This window comes from Leptodactylus fuscus, chromosome 5 (assembly GCF_031893055.1).
Source record: "Leptodactylus fuscus isolate aLepFus1 chromosome 5, aLepFus1.hap2, whole genome shotgun sequence".
Taxonomy (NCBI): Eukaryota; Metazoa; Chordata; class Amphibia; order Anura; family Leptodactylidae; genus Leptodactylus; species Leptodactylus fuscus.
This window is the reverse complement of record NC_134269.1, coordinates 128263352-128284640: the sequence shown is the minus strand read 5'-3', so window position 1 is coordinate 128284640 and position 21289 is coordinate 128263352. Positions and strand designations below refer to the sequence as shown.

General features: G+C 38.1%; 1 protein-coding gene across 4 annotated transcripts in view; it reads right to left on the bottom strand.

Annotated features, from left to right (window-relative positions):
• CADPS2 (calcium dependent secretion activator 2) overlaps positions 1–21289 on the bottom strand; it is a 283863-nt gene that overhangs the window by 106050 nt on the left and 156524 nt on the right. For 2 of the 4 annotated variants that reach the window (XM_075274225.1, XM_075274226.1), the window contains exon 16: positions 15849–15972. In XM_075274225.1, the coding sequence (XP_075130326.1) occupies positions 15849–15972 (124 nt within the window). Of the gene's footprint in view, positions 1–6421; positions 6440–15848; positions 15973–21289 lie in introns of all 4 variants that reach the window. The other 2 variants (XM_075274223.1, XM_075274224.1) reach the window with 2 other exon arrangements.

The window sequence follows — 21289 nt, the reverse complement described above, 5'->3', positions numbered from 1 at the left end:
TTTCACATGCTGCAGGATTAGATACACGCCACTGCACACAATACCACACGCCGTAGGATTGGATACATGCCAATGCACACAGTTACACATGTCACAGAATTAGATACGCATATCTACACACAGTTCCACATGCCACGGGATTAGATACGCACGTCTACACAAAGTACCACATGCTGGAGGATTAGATACACAGGTCAGCACACAGTATCACACGCCATAGGATTAGATACACGCATCTGCACACAGTTCCACATGCCAAAGGATTAGATACACGTGTCTGCACAAAGTACCACACGCCAGAGGATTAGATACACAGGTCAGCACACAATATCATATGCCAGAGGATTAGATACACGTGTCTTCACACAGTACCACACGCCAGAGGATTAGATATGCACATCTGCACACAGTTCCACGTGCCAGAGGATTAGATACACGCGTCTGCACAAAGTACCATACGCTGGAGGATTAGATACACAGGTCAGCACACAGTATCACATGCCAGAGGATTAGATACACGCGTCTGCACACAGTTCCACATGCCAAAGGGTTAGATAAGCGTGTCTGCAGACAGTTCCACATGCCAGAGGATTAGATACGCATGTCTGCGCAAAGTAACACACGCCAGAGGATTAGATACGCAGGTCAGCACACAATATCATATGCTAGAGGATTAGATACATGCGTCTCCACACACAGTACCACACGCCAGAGGATTAGATACGCATGTCAGCACACAGTACCACATGCTAGAGGATTAGATACGCACCACTCCACACAGTACCACATGCCAGTGGAATAGATATGTGCGTCAGCACACAGTACCATGCGTCGGAGGATTAGATACACGGCAGTACCACATATTAGAGTTTTACTCCAGGTTTCCATAGCAACCCAGACATTTTTCTTCACTACTTTGTCAGCCTTAAAGGGGCAGGGCGCTGTGAATGACACTGTTACACAAGGTCACATACACACAGCTTTACTCCAGGTCTCCATAACAACCAATCGCAGGTTTTTCACTGATATTCAAAATGAGATACACATGATCACATGACGCTTATGGACACACAAACGATATGCAAAATACACCAGTGCAAAATTGGACAATTGTTATGGGGCCACTACACAAACAAAAAATTAAATATACCTGTGCGAAGCCGGGTCCTCCTGCTAATTAATATATATATATATATATATATATATATATATATATATATATATATATATATAGTCAGTTTTCTATCATGAAAACGGATTAGCACTTTCAATCATAGATGTCAGTCCTAATGTTAAGGAACACACAATAGTAAATGGCTGACCTATGCAAATTAGAAAATAATAATGGCTGCCTATGGTTTTTGTGTCTTTACAGCCATCATCGAAATACTTTGAAATAAAAACAAAGATGTTTGTACATTATCACACACGTTAGCAAAGTAAATGTATATTTCTTACAAATAATTTTAACAGTAATGTAATGGCTAGAACAGTTATAGTAGCTTTTCCAGCCAGAAATGTTCAATTTTTTTCCAAGGTCACTTATACAAAAGCCATATATACTTCATCCCTTTTCAGTGCTTTACTTTCAGTGATTAGAATCTACCACCATAATAGCTTAAATTCCAAGAATACCTCCCTATTAAAAGAAAAAGCTGTGGGTTACTGAAAAAGATGCCAAACACAAGAAAGGTTACAATAGCCATATGCCGGCGTTGGAAGCATATGATTTTTGTTATCACCTGAATCATAATCACATTTTCCTAACACTTCATTTATGATCAAGAATCTGTGCAAAATATAATGGTGTGAATTTATTTTGCCTTGAATCTAAACATACACATATAAATATAAATATATATATATATATATATATATATATATATATATATATATATATATATATATTATACACACACACACATATATATATATATATATATATATATATATATATATATATATTATATACACACACATACATTCACACACACACATCAGTCAAGAAGTGGATTGCACAGGAAGAAAAATTTGCTTTATACGTCTAGCAAGCTACACTAAATTTAACACGCACAATTTATTAAATTTATTAAAATTGACAACATAGAAGGGGTAAGAATATTTTTCAAGTTGGGGACCCTTTGTGACACAATCTTACTACTATTACTCAAAACAGAATCCAAACTTTCATCTTCACAAAAAATGGGAAGATGTTTATTTCACTGTAGCTGCTTTTCCCATCAGTTTAGTCAAGTGTCTTCACAGAAAAATGGGATTAAAATATAACTTTTAATAATATGTATCAAAAAGACAGGCCCATGGCTAAATAGTGACCCTAGATTCCTAATGAAACCACTATCTGGGAGATGAGATGGATAGAATATACCTCAGCAGCCATTGTTCCCTTTGTAGGCTAATAATAATAATCCTCCTTGTATTTTGAGTGTGGGGATCCTCCTGATCCCTATTGAGTGGAGAAACCACAACTAAGGATCTCTGTTTTATCTGTATTTATAGAGATCTTCTCTTTGTTAGTATATAAATAACCCAAATACTGTGACAAATGAGATATCCTACTTTGAGCTATTTTTTTTATCTTCTATTTGTGATCAGAGGGAAGATTTTTATGTATGATTTTTCTAATTTGTGAAAATTGGTTGCTATAGAATAACACAAAAGTTGGCGAATCTAAACGCCACTCCACTGATTCCAGTGCAGTTGTTCCTTAGCAAATAGTGCAGTTATTTTTGGTGCCTGATATTTCAGTTCTGTAATGTCAGAAGGGCAGTGTCAGACGGAGGCGTGCGTCAGAGATCCAGTCAGAGGCAGCCAGTGTCAGAGCTCAGAATCACATCTCTTGCCTGACACTGCCCTACTGATAGTACAGAGCCTAAATAGAATATGAAGCACCAAAATTAACAGCATTGATTTCTCCAAAACGGTAGGTGCTAGAGGAAAAATTCCAGCTGTGCTAGAGTCAGAGGAGCAGTGCTTATTAATTGGTGTAAAGAGCTGGACTTGTTGTAAGTGCTGAATGGTACTCTTTAATTTATTCTTGTTCAACCAAATATCAGTTGTTCCCTATCCTTTTCCCTCAACTCATTGTGACCTATCCAGAATGCTTTGTTTACTTGTGGACAATCATCTCCTTATTCGTATAATTTCCCCTGTAAAATCCTCTGTATGGTTACAATGTCTCTTTGCTTCATTATTTCCCCCAATTGTACAGAGGCCAACAGTATGGCCAGAATGGCTACTATTGACATCCAGAGTGCAACCTGACTCCCCCTACTAGGAGACTGATAATTAGGAGAGTGAAATTTCCATCCCAACTGGATTAGACATTCAAATAAAAACTAAGAAAAATGTGAGGTTTCCTTTTTTATATATAAATTTGAACCTCTGTCATATTAAATCTCTTTATTTATACAGTACGTCATGACTGTGATCAGACTGTTATATACTATACTGTTTTTATATTTTTAGCCCAATAAAAATAGTAAAAAAATAGCAAAAAATTACTGCATAATAACTTCTAAATAGGTATCTGCTATATAGATAATTGAAAGAATGTACATATTAATGGACACATATTGTTATAGATAATACATTTCTTGAATTACTACTTGACTACCTACTGTGAAGTCTTAACCATTTAATGCCAAGGCTGGAAGAATAATGACCCTTTTTAAGGGGAGGAGAGAAAAGTATAATTTTCAAGTTAAACAAATATAGCTTAAAAAAAATTAAGGTTAATAGTCATATGGGCATATATTGCCAATATCACGCTAGCCAAGACAGTGAGAGAAGAAAAAGATAAAACACAAAGAGACAGGTCAAAAGAAAAAAAAAAAGAAAAGTGAAATAACACAGATTTTGTCAAAACCAACCACTTGAGATATATTTGATTTTGTTCAAATGATCATGTTCAAATATTGGCCTATAGGCCTAGCCACTACAATTTATGATTTTATACCTGAGGACTGGATTTAACCTCCTCAGACCCAGAAGTCTTATAATAAAATAATTCTATGTTCAAAGTAAAAATCTAATAGAACAAGGCCAGGTAACATTATCTACAGTATTGAAATTGACCTTGACTGTTCATCATAGTGCACAGTGAGTCCTACTCGGATACATTTATCCACAATGAAATGATATAGTTTAAAGCCGTTGTACACTACAGTGTACGCGAGGTCTGAAGAGGTTAAGCTTAAAATTTAAAGTACCGATGTCCACCATCAGGGCATTGTGGACTGTGGTTTTTACCTCATTATTTTTGTTATTTTGGCTTAGATCCTTCTCTCCGTCTACTTACAGAGACTCCCCTGATGAACTTGGTGTTATGACTATCCACTAGGGGGAAACACATTGGGAGAGAAATTGAATGGCTAGGAGTGGAGGAGTGGATTGACTATATATAGGTGCGTTCTGGACTTTGCTCTAGTGACCTTTAAAATCCACAGGCCCTTCTCCGCTAAAGCCTGGTTCACATCTGCATTCGGTAATCCGTTCAGGGAGTCCGCATGAGGACCCCCGAACAGAATACCAAACGCAACAAGAGGTGAGCACACGGACCCGCACTAGTCATGCGGACATGAAAGTAGATCATGAAGTACTTTTCTGTCTGCATGTTCCGTGCGGACACCGCGCGGAAAGCACACAGACCCCATAATAGTCTATGGGGTTTGTGTGCTTTCGTACATTCTCCACTTGCCAATGCGTTCGGTATTCCGTTCGGGGGGGTTCCCATGCGGACTCCCTGAACGGATTACCGAATGCAGATGTGAACCAGGCCTAATAGAGGCAGTGTTTTTCCTGAATTAGGAGAGTTGCAACTTTATTATAAACTTCACTCCATTAACGCACTACCTGATTTGTTCACATAACAAGGATGATTTAGCCGGCAGTGCTAAATCTGAATATACCGCTTGTTTATATCCAACTGCAGATTGTCTAGGCACCAGTCCTGTATATTATTGAGCAAGACTTAAAACATCATCTTGTCTTGGCCTATTGCATCCTCTTTGATACTGGGAAAGGTGGAATTTTGTATGTTTGTGTCTAGTGATATTATGGACATGGATCTATGTCTATGTTTTAATTATCATAATAAAATTTGAGTTTTATTATTATTTTAGATTATTCAATTTATCTTGGCCATTTTCGTTTTGTTACTGTTACTTTGTATTTGACCTCTAGTGTACTCAAAATGTAAATAAAGCATTAAAAAGGTGTCTCCATATCAGACATTTATAGCATATCCATATGTCCAATAATTATAAGTACTTCTCTCCCTATCTCATGACAACTGGGAATAAAGAGGTAGGCTCAGGTGTGCAGCTCTCTTCATTCACTTCTATAGGAGAGTTTCAAAAATTGCTATTTAGAATATTCCTATTGAGCCATGTTTTTCAGACAAAAAAATCTTAAAGGGGCTCTATCATTGGGAAAAGTCATTTTTAGATAAGCACATCCTTGCATAGCCTTTAGAAAGGTTATTTCACACCTACCTTTTGTATGTGAATTGCCTAGGTAGATTTTGAATAAGTCAGTTTTTATTCATATGTTAATGAGCTTCTACTGTGCACTGGCACTGTGAACATGACAACCTATCAGTAGCCCTGGCAGTGGGGACCAATCTTTCTACTAGGTCACTAAGCCGTTTCACTGGTATACGTTTTAGTATACTTTTCACTACTCTTGACAACTGACAACCATTTGTTAATGTGAATGATTAGTAGTGGTTGACATACTGTAGTATATGGATAGATTTGAAAAAAAAAAAAGAAGTATGGATGTGGAGCAATATTTATAGCAAAAGCGTGAGGTCTTTCCAAGTTATGTTGCACGGGGCATGGGAATAATATCAGTGTTACCCTCTGCATGACACTATATCAGGCTAGCCGTGGTAAATCACCTTACTCAGATACTTGAAAGTGCAACTTACATACTAAAAATAATCTTCATTCATGATATAAAGCAAAAAATAGCCTGACCTCTCAGTCCATGGACCGAGCCCTAGGACACCAGAAAAGAACATCTTTGATGGTAAAGTGAAAAGATATGAGACATATTTTTATGTTATTTCTCTATTTTATGATTGTTTTCTATAATTACTAGAACCTCTTGACAAGGACTGGTATTTAGTTGCTTTTATTTTTTATATAAATAATCACCCATTTAAGACTCTTTTCTATCGCTTACTGCATATAAAGCAAAACAAAGCATTACTAAATACAGTCCAAAATCAGGAAAGCAAATGCAAGATTACTTGCTATCAGCCCAAAAACAAGAAAACAAAATGTGACATTGGAAGAAATGAAAGATACACTGCACAAAATCTAGGCACACACACCAGATTTACAATTTGTTAACAGTGCACACAACACATGCTTAAAGATAAAGTATGAATTGTCACCTGATTCCTTCTCAGCTGCTGTGCGAAGAGAGAGAGAGAGATAAAGAAATCAATTAGGAGGAAATTAAATACATTAATAATAGTATGTTATGAATATAAACTGACTAAAGTGGTTGAGAGACAAATTTCTGTTGACCCTCTTATGCATTTAATGTTAGGTTTCATTGTACATCGGCCTAAGCCCCTTCCCACCACAGGCATTCTTTAATTTTCAATTTTACTTTTTGACTCCCCGTCTTCCAAACTCCATAACTTTGTTATTTTTCTGTTCACAAAGCCGCATAAGGGCTGACGGTTTGGCGACAAATTGCACTCCATAATGGTACCATTTAATGTTCTATAGGATGTACTGGAAATATGGAAAAAAAAATGAGGGGGAATTGGAAAAAAACTGCAACTACAGGGGACCCAAGACAAAGAACTTGAATGCCAAAACAGCGGTTATTGGCAGACCAAATAGTCAATAGTAAGGTCCGTCATTTTTATACTGAAAACGGTGGAGAAAAACGTTTCTGCGGCAGAGTCTTCAATGGAGACTTAGCTTTAATCTCTTATCTCTCATATTCTGATACTCATATCCTTTTATATTTCTGTGTATGGAAATGCATAATATTTGGAGGAATGTCTAATGTTTTGATCGCTTTTTATTCATGCTTTTATGGGAGATGAAACGACAACAAAATGTCGGTTTGGTTCTCTTGATTTTCTTTCCCCGCTACAACTTCCACTGTTTGGAAAATTATACCTACATGTTTGTAAACCAGGCGTCTTCCGACGTGAGGATGTATAATTTTCTTGTCTGTTTTTGTTTATTTTTTTCAGGGAGATTTGAATTTTTAGGTTTTTATTTATTTTTAATTAGAATTTATTTATTTTAACTTATATTACTTCTCTTAGGAGGCTTGAACTTGCAGAGCATTAAGGTCCCTGGTACCAAGACAACTTTTTCCTGTTGCTACGACTGCCGGGATCCTATTGAAAGCTCCCAGGCTTATCTGGCTATAACTTGTAGGACAGGCTTCTTCATGCAGCCTGTCATACAAATGATGATATTTTGCAATGCATTAGCAATGTAATGTATTACATTAGACCCCCTAGAGTTCAAGACCCCTAGGTCGTTCTACAAACTTTGTTATAAAATATTTTTCCTGTATGGGGAAAACTGTAGTGGGGGGAAAAAAAAAAAAAGAAAAGTGCTAAATCTCCATTTATACGCTGTTTTGCCTCAGGTCAAAATTTGAATAACAAGTGATCAAAGAAATAGGCATTCTCCAAAATGGTATATATAAAGAATAGCTGGCTACGTACAAAAAAAACCCAACCCCCCCCCCCCCCAAAACAAAACAAAACAAAACAAAACAAAAACAAAGATGCTCTATGCATCTCAGTTATGGGTGTCAGAATTCGGCTGTAAAGTCGAAGCCGTAACAAAGTCGCACAAATGCACTTTTTCTGCAATTCCACACAATTCTAATAGGTTCATATGGCTCTACAAACAGAAACATAGTATGTTTTGGAAAGTGGGGAGTCAAAAACAAAAGTTGAAAATTGTAAAATTTCAGATTTTTTTTAAAAAAAAGTATATATCATTGTCTACAATTTAGAAACATCTCCCCTTGCCAAGTCATTGTAGGTTTTTTTTTTTTTTTTTTGCAGGAGTCACCTCATTTATATCGCAGACAGAATTACAATAGAAGATAACGCCTCTATAGATAATACCACTGTGCAACCACCACTTACGTAAATGAAATCACAACTCATCTATTCCCCCTCCCAACACAAGCTTGTCAAGAAAACTCTCCCATAGACCTCAGTGAGGCAGCCAATTGCGTACTGTAGACAGTGCAGTAAACCTATCAGTAAATGCTGTTAACAGAGCAGAAGGAAAACTTAGCCAAGATGTCAGCCGCCTAATCATGTAAAGAAAACAGAATAAAAATTTACAAACCGAAAATAAAAATCTATTAGGAAAACATGTTTATATTTCACAATCTGGTTTTAATAAGTAAACTAAAATGTGTACATTGCTTTTAAGTAGGGTTTTCTTCAAGGACTTTTTAAATACTAAAATGCAATAAATATAAATCATGATCATTGTAAGATAAATTAACTGTTTAAGTTCATTGCCCTTTTAGAAGCACTAGTATTTCCAGTATAATTTAATCAAGCCTTATAAAAGGCCATATTTAGAGCACTCCATGTAATAACAGGTTATTTTAGTTCAGCTACAAAAAGCTAGTTAGTACTCTGTGTGACAAAGTGTGTAAAAGCAAGGAGCCCAATGGAGAAGGCTTTAAATATAAGCTCTTTTTCACTTTCTCTAGACATTGCTGCCAGGGTTTATGAAGCGGTTTCTAGAGCTTTTAATACATGTGTGCTAGTAAACAGCAGCTCCACAAAGATGAAAATTCACAGCTAACATACTTCATCATCAAAGTGATCATTAATCCGCAAAAGAGGTTCCAGCAAGGATCAGTTCACTTACAGGAATGAAGGTCTATCTAAAATGCGGTAAGCAAAAAGACTTAACATTGTAATTCACGGGGATAGGAAGTCAATTAAAAAGGAGAGGGCTGCAAAATACTGGATTCATTATAGTAGATATCATGAAATAAATGTTCCGCAAGTTACTGCTGCTCATAAGTGCTTCACAGACCGCCACATGATGATTAGTGGCAAAGTCCATAACAAAATAATAAATCTGGACTCTACCATGGAGAGAATGCTGGTGTGTAGGAATCATCGTCTCCCCAACTTCCGTTCCAAATGGGCTCTGTGGCATTATTTAAATGGTTACTATAGGTCTCCACCAATAATCGTTCTGGACTGCCCTCTCCTTCCTCTCCCCTTTTTCTCTTTTGGTCGGACTGTACACATTATTGATTGATGTGACCTTGGGCTATTTATGGTTTCCTGCTCCCAGTTTTGGAAACTCTGTTTCCCCTTTCCATTCCATTTCTCTAGCACTGTCAGTTTCTAGGCTATTGTATCTCCTTTGATGATACGCGTGTTCCTTTTTTCCTTCCAGCTGTTATGTTTATATGCAGGCTCCATGGACAGTGTTTTCACTATCGCTTATTGGGTTCCTGTATATTATTTTTCATAAAACTTTCAATAAAGTTAAATTTGTAAAAAAAAAAAAATTTGTTCAGGGAAAAAGTAAACTTCTACATTTTGTAATACCAGAAAACAAAGCTGAGACTTTATTTTCTTTGGTTGTGTAAAACAGCAGTTAATCTATGAGGCCCTATCTACATGTGTATACCTTATGTAGTCTTTAGCCTTTGTAGTATGTTTTTAGGTATCTGTGCATTATGTTATGTACTGTGCGGCCCCCTTAAGACTAAAGCACCCACGTTGCGAAATGCAGCTAAAAAACACTATGGAATAAAATGCAGCGGAAATGCATTTCTTCGCTTATTGTATCTTTAGGGAAAACACAAGTGTTTCCACAGGTAAAATTGACAAGGATTTTTTTTCCGCAATGTGTGGAGATTACTGGGAGGGGTCACTGTTTGAAGGGGCTGGAGCACTTGTGCAGGCATTGTAACCACTTCACTGTTATATTGCAACACCATTTGTTTTATAATGGCCGTACAATGGTCATGGTGCTTGCACAAGTGTGGCTGCCTTTTTAAACAGCTGATTAGTGGATGTCCTGTACTGGACAATCCCTTGTCACCTTCTCTAAGCAACATTAAATGGGTATTCCCTTCTCAAGAATCATATTTAGACTTGTAGCTTAAGCTAAATAAAGTGTTTTAGCCAATACATTGCTTTATCCATCTTGTTCCATTTGTCAGATACAACTAAATATGAACGGTTTATCGCTTACTGCCTATGTTTTAAACTGTTTCTCTTTATTTAGTCCTAGTGGTAGGCTAATGACTCAAATCCCTGCTCCTATATTATTTTTTGTCTCCCTCTCTCTTCATATTGCTTTCAGTTGCTGAGCCAAAATAATGCTACTTCATATCTGCACTAAGTGTCTTTCCAGCGCAGATCTGTCAGAAATCACTGGATAAAAATGTGCTGCAAGCGAACAATTTTTCAGCCATCGAAAAAAAAACCTGACGTCTGACAGCTCATTATACAGTATGTCAGTGGGGTCCCTATGGCTCCATGCATGTACGCTATTTTCAGGGATTTGTCATTTCATCCTGAAAATCAGGAAGTGGAGGGGAGAGGAGACAGGGAAAAGCTATTTAAAGGGATTCTACCATTAAAATTTTTTTTTTTTTGTGGTTAACACGTCGGAATAGCCTTTAGAAAGGCTATTTATCTCTTATCTTTAGACATGGTCTCCGCCGCGCCGTTCCTTAGAAATACTGTTTTTTACCGGTATGCAAATGAGTTCTCCAGCAGTGATGAGGGCGTCACCACCGCTGCCACAGAAGTTTCTCCAAGCGCCGCCTCCTTCTTTGATCGCCGTGTCATCTTCAATGTCTTCCGGCGCAGGCTCGTAACTTCTAGCAGAGCAGAGCAGACTGCGCAGGCGCTCAGGTCACTGGAAAATGGCCACTTGCACAGTATTGTTAGCGGCCACTTTCCCATGGCCTGTGCACCTGTGCAGTCTGCTCTGCTTGGTTACGAGCCTGCACCGGAAGAAGACATTGAACATGACGTGGCGGACGAAGAAGGAGGCGGCACTTGGAGACACTTCTCTGGCAGCGGTGGGGACGCGGTGGGGCCCGCCCTCATCGCTGCTTGAGAACTCATTTGCATACCGGTAAAAAACTATTTCTGAGGATCGGCGCGGCGGAGACCACGTCTAAAGGCAAGAGACGAATAGCCTTTCTAAAGGCTATTCCGACGTCTTAGCCACAAAAAAAAAAAAATGTTTTAATGGTGGAATCCCTTTAAGGAAGACAATTACTAAAAAGAGGCAAATCAGCTGCTACAAAAAGAAATCTAATGCAAATCTATAGCAAACTAAAAAAATAAAAATTCCAGCAGCATTTTTGAAATCATTATGCCAAGTCTCCATTTATGAATCGTTCCCCTGCTAGCCTATTAAATGTAAAGGTGCGATGACCAACAACAATGAATGCAGCTGACAGACCTTATTTCAGTCATTACTTCACATTAAGTGACTATTCTCTAGACAAGGTGAAACAGAGTCATTATAAACGAAAGTGTAAACTCGTCATGAAAGAAAAATCTGTTAATAGGAAACCACTTTCAACAGAGAGAACATCTCTGGGCTCATATTTACTGCAGACACAGTATCTATCTCCTGAATGCATTAACATCATTACATTTTATAGCTACTCCAGGTTTACAATCCAAGTGGGCACAGCTATATTCCAGCACAAAGTGGTCTCATACATTGTAAATGGTGTACGATCAAGCTATAAATAAAGCAATCCTGCATTTATTATACAGTTATACATTTCCAAGAAGCACATTTTATCCAGCCATGAGGAATTACAAATGGTTTGATCTCATGTTGCAGATTGCCTGCTTATTAAGGAGATTGTGAATGCTTTTCAAAAAAATATTCATAAACACAAAAATATTATAGTAAATTAGGATAAACTGGCCACTAAGGAATTCCCCTGCAACACCTGTGATATAATATTGGTTTCCATAGTGACGCAATGGTCTTTTTGTTTTACTTAATTATTCCACTTTGTGAGCGAGAAGCCGGAATAATTCAGAGTAACTGGGAAACATGTCATCTACTATAGTAACATGTGACAAAGATCTGTTAGTGTTGTAAAGAATACAGTACGTCTAAACTATTAAAAAAATCTACTTGTTATATATGAAAATGTAATACGGACAGTGAAAAGAAGCGGCTTAGGCTTTAAAAGTAGTAGGTCCTACTAAATAATATTAGATTATTAATAATACTAATGATATATTAGATGTAAAATTGAAAATATAAATAAACGTATGTCTAAGGGGGGCGTTCATACTATTGTTGGTGACCGTCAGCAGTGTCTGTAGCTAATGTCAGTTACAAGATTGTAGCTGAACCGTCACAAATTTCCATTCAGTTCAATGGGATTTTATCTTATGTCCATCAGTATCTGTTTACACCCAATCCGTCAGAAGTCTGTTTTTTTCCAGCAGACAAAAAATCCTACATGCAAGACTTTTCTGTCCGTTAGAAAAAATGGACGGCAAGTGTCTGTTACTTTATTTTAACATTGAAGTCTATGGGCAACAGACTGATAGCCATCAGTTACTGTCCGTTATTTTGTGTCCATTTTTTTGTATGCATGCTCAGAAAGCAGAAACAAAAAAAACAAAACAAAAAAAACAAAAAACAGACAGTATAAAAAAAAACCCTGACACTAAGGGCTAGTTCACACGTGAGTATAAGGGGAGGTTTTTGACAGCGGATTTCGCGTCCAAAACCTCCCCTTATAATGGTGGTCTATGGAGACCGCCGGGCTTCTGTTCTCCGCTAGCGGCGAGGTGCTGCTAGCGGAGAAAAGAAAGGACATGTCCTTTCTTCAGGCGGAAGCCGCGCAGGCTCAGCCGCGCGGCTTCCGCCCCCGGCAGCTCCCTCCTATGTCGGCTCATTCATTTGAGCCGACAGCAGAGGGTTAAGCCGCGACAGCGATGGTCGCGGCGGGCGGGTTTTGACAAGAGAGAGACGCGGCTCGCCGCGTCTCTCTCTGTGTCAAAACCCGCGCGGGCAGTTCACGTGTGAACTAGCCCTTACTGATGCTAACTGGCACTTCCTGATGCTAGTGTGCCCGTTTTTTCTTTTAAACTGATCTATTAACATCAGTTAGTGTCCGTTAATGTCTGCTATCATAGGTGTCCTCAATGGTTGTGTGAACCCTGTCTAATATTGTATTAAATTTTTTATATTTTCGTCTGTGACTTTTAGGGATTTAATTTCAATATAGCACCAAACAGAAATTCTATGTAATAAGGAATAGCTTAAAAACATGGAGAAATGTGGAATCATTAAATTGTCATATAGTTGAAGGTCCAGCCATAAAATTGCAAAGATGGGCAGGTAGAAGCCGTATCATATAGAGTAATCCTGAGAAAGGGACACTGCAAATAAATATTCTTCTACTATTACATTAATGAAATAAATAAATTTGCATTATTGATCAATGACAAAGTTCAGCTGCAACAATGATACAAAGCTAAACAAAATATGGAGGAATACGGTAATACTTTTTGTATGCACTGTTTCCTGCTCAATTTCACCTACAGCTAGTTATATGCGTTAAAAGTATAAAATACACTAAATGAAGTTTTCCATTAACTTGCTTTGATTGGAAACCGTATTAGGCAGTGGCCCCACGTGGTCTAAACGCAGCAGCAACACTAGCGAATTCCATCCACAAGGGATACAGTGAACCACATTGTGCAGAGTTTTTCTCCGTGGACTTCAATTATACTGTTACCATTTCCGTAGGTATAATTGACATGCTGTGATTATCAAAGATGTGACAGTTTTGGAAATCCCAGCAATTCTGCTGTGAGTATTTCACCGCAATGTGTGGATGGGATTTGCAAGACTGATTCGCTAGACTGCAGGGACTGTAAACTGCCATTTATACCATGAGGGGGCCCCGCCTTGAAGTGGTTTCTCTAACTGTGTCCATACCCGTTTTCCGAAGACATGCATCATTGCATTTAAAGATGTTTACAACTAGAACTACAATCTTAGGAGTGTATAACCTGTGCCAGTGTACAAGGAGCATCATTCTCCTCTTGAGATAGGGAGATTTTTGTGTCAGCACAGCAAAGCAGAAGCAGACTGTTAGTGATAACAGGTGACAGCCAGTTACATTCTCTCCTGTGTAATATGCAGACCTGTTCTAGACGCCCCAATTTTACTTAACCTCTCATTTGTGCTCCTGTGGCTCTCCCACCACCACACAGGATACTACTTCTAGGTTCAAGCTAAGCATCAATCCCCTCTCATATGACATCAGCCATTCTTCCTAACCCCTACCTATTCAGACTCACCGATAAATGTGGTATAAACCATATATACACCTATTTGTACACTATATATACAAACACTGACATTAACATCAGAACAAAAACTGTGCACTGAGATCTTCATGGAATAGGTTTTTATGGCCAAGAAGCTATATGGTAGTCTTACATCACCAAGTACAATGCCAAGTGTTAGATGGAGTTTGCTGTAAATTGTAAAAGTGGTGGGGAAAACTGTGGAAAGGGGATATTGTTATGGGGTTGTTGTTCAGAAGTTGTCTTAAGCTCCTAAGTGCCAATTAAGGGGGAGTTCACACGGAGTAACGCGCTGCGTGATGTGGCATGTATACGGCGTGTGATTTTGCGGCCGCGATTATGCGGCCGCAAAATAACGCAGTGTATATGATCCAGGCTCCTATTGAAATCAATGGGAGCGTATACGGCGCTCAAAGTCTCACACGCCGTATACATGCCACATCACGCGGCACGTTACTCCATGTGAACTCCCCCTAGGGGGAAATTTTAATTCTTCAGCATACCAAGACATTTTAGACAACCATATGTTTCCAAGTTTTTGGGAACAATTTTGAGAAGTTCCTTTTCGATTACAGTATGAATGTGCCTCAGTAAAGTAAAGCCTAAATGCGTAGTTGGGTGTGGAAGGACTTGACTGACCCACATAGATTCCTGATCTAAACCCCATCAAACATATTTTGGATGAACAAGAACAGAGATTGCGAGCCAGGCCCTATTGCCTAACAACAGTATTTGACCTCACAAATTCTTTTCTGGATGAATTAGCAACATTTTAGTTAGACGCACTCCAACATCTTGTATAAAGTCTTTTCAGAAGCTGTTTTTGCAGCAAAGGGGGACCCCATATTAATGCTTAAAGATATAGAATGAGATGTCATAAAAGCTCGTGTAGGTGTGAGGTCTAAGTATCAATGCTTTTGTCTGGGTACTGTATGTATAGATATGATACTTAGTTGTGGAGACCGCTCACTTGACAGTATACTTGTATAGGTGGCTGAAAGTAATGATACTACTAATATCTTTGGAATGGGAAGTGTTAGAAAAAATAAATAGTGACAACAGATGATTCAGCAGAGCAGAACCATTCAATTGTTATATACAACTCAGGGAGTAAAGAAGACCCAGCTAGACAATTTTATATAATTTTGCTATACTTACAATTGGAGGTTTTTAGTGCACATACTGATCAAATTGTGTGGGTCAATTTGTTCCTACACTAAAGATATGACAGGAGATTCATGCATGCCTCTCTCTTGAAAGTAGACAATAATGGCCCATTACTCTCAATTGGATAGCCACAGGTTGGGGGACAACTGGTATATTAAATTACTCTTACATTTTTTGTGTAGTCTAACATTTTTCAGTAAATTTTCAACTTACATTATCTACATAGAAAGTGATCAACTAGAAATGACAATAAAAAACCATTTTTCACATTTTCATAGATTCAATTAACTGATAATTTACAAACCTTCAATTTTGGCATATTCTGTAAGTCTGGTATAATTGATCAGGGCTGCTTTCTCAAGACACCTTCTTACAACTTTTTTAACTTCTTCAGCAGGTATAGGAGTTGCAATGTCTTTCATCAAAACCTAAATAATAATAAAAAAAATGTATAATTATATTTTGCATGTGGTTATTTACAGTTGGTTTTGTAGTACAGTTTCCTATAAAACAAACAAAAAAAACCCCAACAGTTTATTTAGGTCACCATAATCTTGAAGGCATTTCTTTGTAATAAAGTACTCTTCCACTTTGAGGCTAAAGCCCCACATCGCGGAAACGCAGCTTTTTTTTGTTGTTGTTGCAGAATTTGTTGTGGTTTTTTTGAGCCAAAGCCAAGAATGGCTACAAAAGGAATGGGAAATATATTGGAAGTTCTTATACTTCTCCCTTCTGCTCAATCCACTCCTGACTTTGGCTCAATAAACTGAATCAAAATCTGCAACAAAAAAAGCTGCGTTTCCGCCATGTGGGGCTTTAGCCTAAGGCCGAGGCCCCAAGTTCTGCAAACTCAGAATTTTGTGTTTGCAGAATTTGTGTTTTTTTTTTTTAACCAAAGTCAGGAGAGGATTTAACAGAAGAGAAAAGTCTGTGTTTCTTTTATGTGTTCCATTACTTGTCAAGCCACTCATGACTTTGGCTATATAAAACCCCAAACACTGCAGCAAATTCTGCTTCAAGAATTTGATGTGTTTCCACGTCGGACCTTAGCCTAAACCGGATTCCAGTGTGGATGAAAAGTCATTGCAGTAGGCACTGGTCACCTGCTATGGTCATATGAACTGATGTCACATATATTTAGAATACAGAGTACAGTAGGAACAAATAGCAGAAGTGGCAGGGGAATGGTGTAGTGTTCACAAGAAATTACCGTATTTTTCGGACTATAAGACGCACCTAGGTTTTAGAGGAGGAAAATAGGGGAAAAAATTTTTGAAGCAAAAAATGGTAAAATATTTAATATATGGGAGTTGTAGTTTTGCAACAGCTGCAAGGCCACATTGACAGGTGACCCTGCAGCTGTACGGGGATGCATAGAGTGTTTTTTTTTGCGGGGCCAGAAGTACTTTTTAGTTATACCATTTTGGGGAATATCTATTTCTTAGATCACCTTTTATTGAAAAAAAACCCGGTGGTTTATGATATATGATTTTCTACTTTTATATATATATTCTAGGGACAGGAGGTGATTTAGAACTTTTATTTATTTCATATTTTTAAAGGTTTTTTTTTTTGTTTTTTTTTACTATTTTATTCCCCCCGGGGGCTTGAACCTGCGGTCACTTGATTGCAAGTCCCATAGACGGCAAGACAACTGTATTGCCGTCTATGGGACATTCTGTCTATTAGTATTACGGCTGGTCATAGAGACCAGCCGCAATACTAATACAGCAGTGACAGGCCTGGGAGCCTCATTAGGCTCCCGGCTGTCACCCGAACAGGTCGGCTCCTGCGATATCGTCGCGCAGGAGCCGGCCTGCAACTTTACAGGTACGGGGCCGGTGGGGACCGGCCCCGGGGGAGAAGGATCCACCGATACTGACCCGGCATCCGCTGTACTAGAGAGGCGGATGCCGGGGAGGGATAGACGCCGGGGCCTGAGACATCGCTGCCCTGCCCTGCCCTGCATGAAGCCAGGGGCAGGGGGACGGAGGAGCGGAATAGCAGCATCACTCCTCCCGCTGCTGGCTTCATGCAGGGCAGAGGAGCGCAGCGATGTCGCAGGCCCCGGCACCTGTAATGGCGTCTATCACTTGCCGGCTTCTGCCTCTCTATTACAGCGGATGCCAGGCGCCACATTCGTACTATAAGACGCACCCTTCTTTTCCCCCCAAATTTTGGGGAAAAAAAGTGCGTCTTATAGTCCGAAAAATACGGTATATTATATTGTGATTTATTTCTGAATTTTACATAAAGGTGGTGTTTGGGATTAGAAAAAAGGGTCTTTCTAGGAACTCTTGTTATGTTGGGTACTGCAGTCCAGCCCCATTCAAGTGAATGGGGCATAATTGTAATGCAACACAGTTTGTGAAGCAAAAAAAAAAAAGTTTTGGAAACATTATAGCAAAATATAAGACTCTTCTAACGAGACAGAGCAGTTACATGAGTGTTCACAAAGGAAAGAAGACACGTAGTTTAACACTAATTTAAGTGAATGTATTTCTCTTCGAAATGATGACAGTCTCTAGCACCTGACTCTACACCAAGATTATGACATTGACATAGGCCTTGCATGGGTGCTGAATGTCTAAACACAAGCTATATCTTACCTGGTTGTTCATTCAGTCTTGTGGACCTAAGAAAAACCCAAGAGCTGTTTAACACAAAGGCTTCTGCCCTAACAGAAGCCTGTGTGTCCAATACATGTTCAAAATCCTTTAAATAAGCACTTTCCATCAGAATGCTATTACATCTGACTTCCTCATGAACATGAACTCTGGGTTTAGCCATGCTTGTAAATGTATACAGAGAGAGGAGTAAGCCACTGCAGAGACACTTCTAGCTCCAGGGAGAATATCGGGTGTTAAAGTTTAACATGCTTGATCTCCCTGCCTTCCCCCCACAAAACACCATCTGTGAGTGGACAGTTGGGTGGCCCTCAGACACATCAGATATTCTTTTGGTTCAGTTGATTTTTTTTTTTAATGTGTATGGGGCATATAGTGGCAAAGAGGATAGTGTACTAACATACCGGAGAACTACATTATATAAAAAAACTTTATACATTTTAAGTTAATATGTAAAATGCCCATTCCTTACTGGATCTAAAGAAAAATATTCTCAAATTATTACATACATTTGTTGCATATGCATTGAATAAAAACAAAAAACTATACTGATAAAAAGATACAAATGACTCAGTAAGTTATACAGTCTTTTGTTTACTTCAGTAAGTTATACAGTCATGGAGATAAGAGTTGGAACCCCTGAAATTTGTGAAGAAAATAAAGTATTCCTTTTAGAAAATTACTGCTATAACACGTTTTGTTATACACATTTATTTTTTATTGAAGAATTATTTATTGGAACACCACAAAAAATCCTGAAAAATAAAATTTATTTGGACATAATTTCACACAAAACTCTAAAAATGGACAGACAGAATTGTTGGAAAATAATTTTGTTTCAAGCATGTGATGTTTCTTCAAACTTACCTGTTGCTAGTAACAGGTGTGGGCAATATAAAAATCACAACGAAAACCAGATAAAAAGGAGAGAAATTGACTCAAACTTTACATTGTGTGTCTGTGTGAGCCACAAAGCAAGGATAATAGAAAGAAGACTTGAGGACCAAAATTGTTACAAGTCCATCTCCAAAGATCTTGAGGTGTCCACAGTGCACAACATAGTCAAGAAGTTTACAACCCATGGCACTGTATCTAATTTCCCTGGAGGTGGATGGAAGAGAAAGATAGATGAAAGGTTGCAACGCTGGAAAGTCAGGATGGCAGATAAGCAGCCCCAATCAAGTTCCAAAGAAATTCAAGCTGTCCTGCAAGCTAATGGTGCATCAGTGTTAGTGCAAATTATCCATCAACATTTGAATGAAATGAAACACTATGGCAGGAGACCAGAGAAGATCCCACTGTCGACACATAAAAGAGCTAGACTGCAGTTTGCCAAGATGTACAATAGTAAACCAAAATCCTTCTGGAAAAATGTCTTGTGAACAGGAGATAAAGATAGATTTTTTTGGTAAAGCACAGAATTTTGCTGTTTACCGAAAACAGAATGAGGTCTACAAAGAAATGAACACAGTACCAACAGGCAAATATGGTGGAGGTTCAAAGATGTGTTGGGGGTTGTTTTGCTGCCTCTGGCACTGGGTGCCTTGACTGTGTCCAAGGTATCATGAAATCTGAAGGTTACCAAAGGATTTTGGGTCGCAATGTAGGGCCCAGTGTCAGAAAACATACTTTAAGTACCCAGAAACAAAGTGCTGGATAGATCTGAAGTGGCCAGCAATGAGTACAGCTCTAAATCCCACTGAACACCTGTGGAGAGATGTTAAAATTGCTGTTGGGAAAAGGCACCCTTGAAATACGAGAGATCTGGAGCAGTTAATAAAAAAAAAGAGTGGTCCAGAAGAAGAGTGGTCCAGAAGAAGAGTGGTCCAGAAGAAGAGTGGTCCAGAAGAAGAGTGGTCCAGAAGAAGAGTGTTCCAGAAGAAGAGTGTTCCAGAAGAAGAGTGGTCCAGAAGAAGAGTGGTCCAGAAGAAGAGTGGTCCAGAAGAAGAGTGGTCCAGAAGAAGAGTGGTCCAGAAGAATTGTGGTCCAGAAGAATTGTGGTCTAAAAGTCCAGTTATAGTCCAGGTATACAAATCTTGGTTATAGGAAGTGACTGATTTCAGTTATTTTTCCCCCCAAAGATTGTGCAACCAAATATGAATAAGTTGAGGGTGCCAGTAATTTTTCCAGCTAATTTTTTTGTGAAATTATATCTTTTTTTCTGAGTTTTTTTTGTGTTGTTCCAAAAAACACAGGAAATAAACAGGTGTATAACAAAACATATGTAATTGCAACATGTGTAATTGCATTAATTTTTCTGGGAGAAATGCTTAATTTTATGGAAAAATTTCAGGAGTTCCAACACTTATGGCCATGACTGTATATATGTGCAACCAAACAGGTAATAATAATGAAGGTAAAACTTATTTTTTAAATAAAGTTTACAGCATTTTTTTGTTTTCCAGTGAGTTTCAAGCTTTTCAGATTGTCCTGTTTTCCACGGGAAATACTAATAATTGGGGGCACGCAGGTCTCACTATATAAAGACTTCAAGAGTTAAGCCATGAATCTATTCAGTGTTACAGTTACAAAATGTCAGTGTCACATCAGCTGCTAATGGTTAGATCACATTTGTACTTTCTATACATTAATTAAGGATTTAATTACAGTTAATAAAATTATATCCATCTCTGCAGAAGTGAAATTAGATCATACAAATTATTACACTAAAGTATATAGTAGGTTCTGTAATGTTTAGGATATGGCTGCCAATGTGTTGACTACAAATTGCTGCTTCTCCTATTTTACTTTGTTACTTAACCAATATATATATAGATGTATCTATATATTCATATAACCATAAAATCATTAAAATTGAATGTGCTTTTCAAATATTCCAGATTCTTCATTAGAACATAAATAATTGTTTGAAAATGTAATTGTTCATGTTATATTTGCATCAGCTCATATAAAAAGATGTTAATTTAATTAGACAATGTATATCTGGTAGAGTACTCATACAATGTAATTGCTATGCAGAACTACCAAATGTGTCATTTAAAGAACAACATCTACCCAATAAAACAGTATCAGAGGATTTATTAAACTAAGCCCGCCGGTGTTCTGGTGTAAAAGACAGTTATTTTGTCACACAGACGTTTTGCACCAAAAAAAGGCA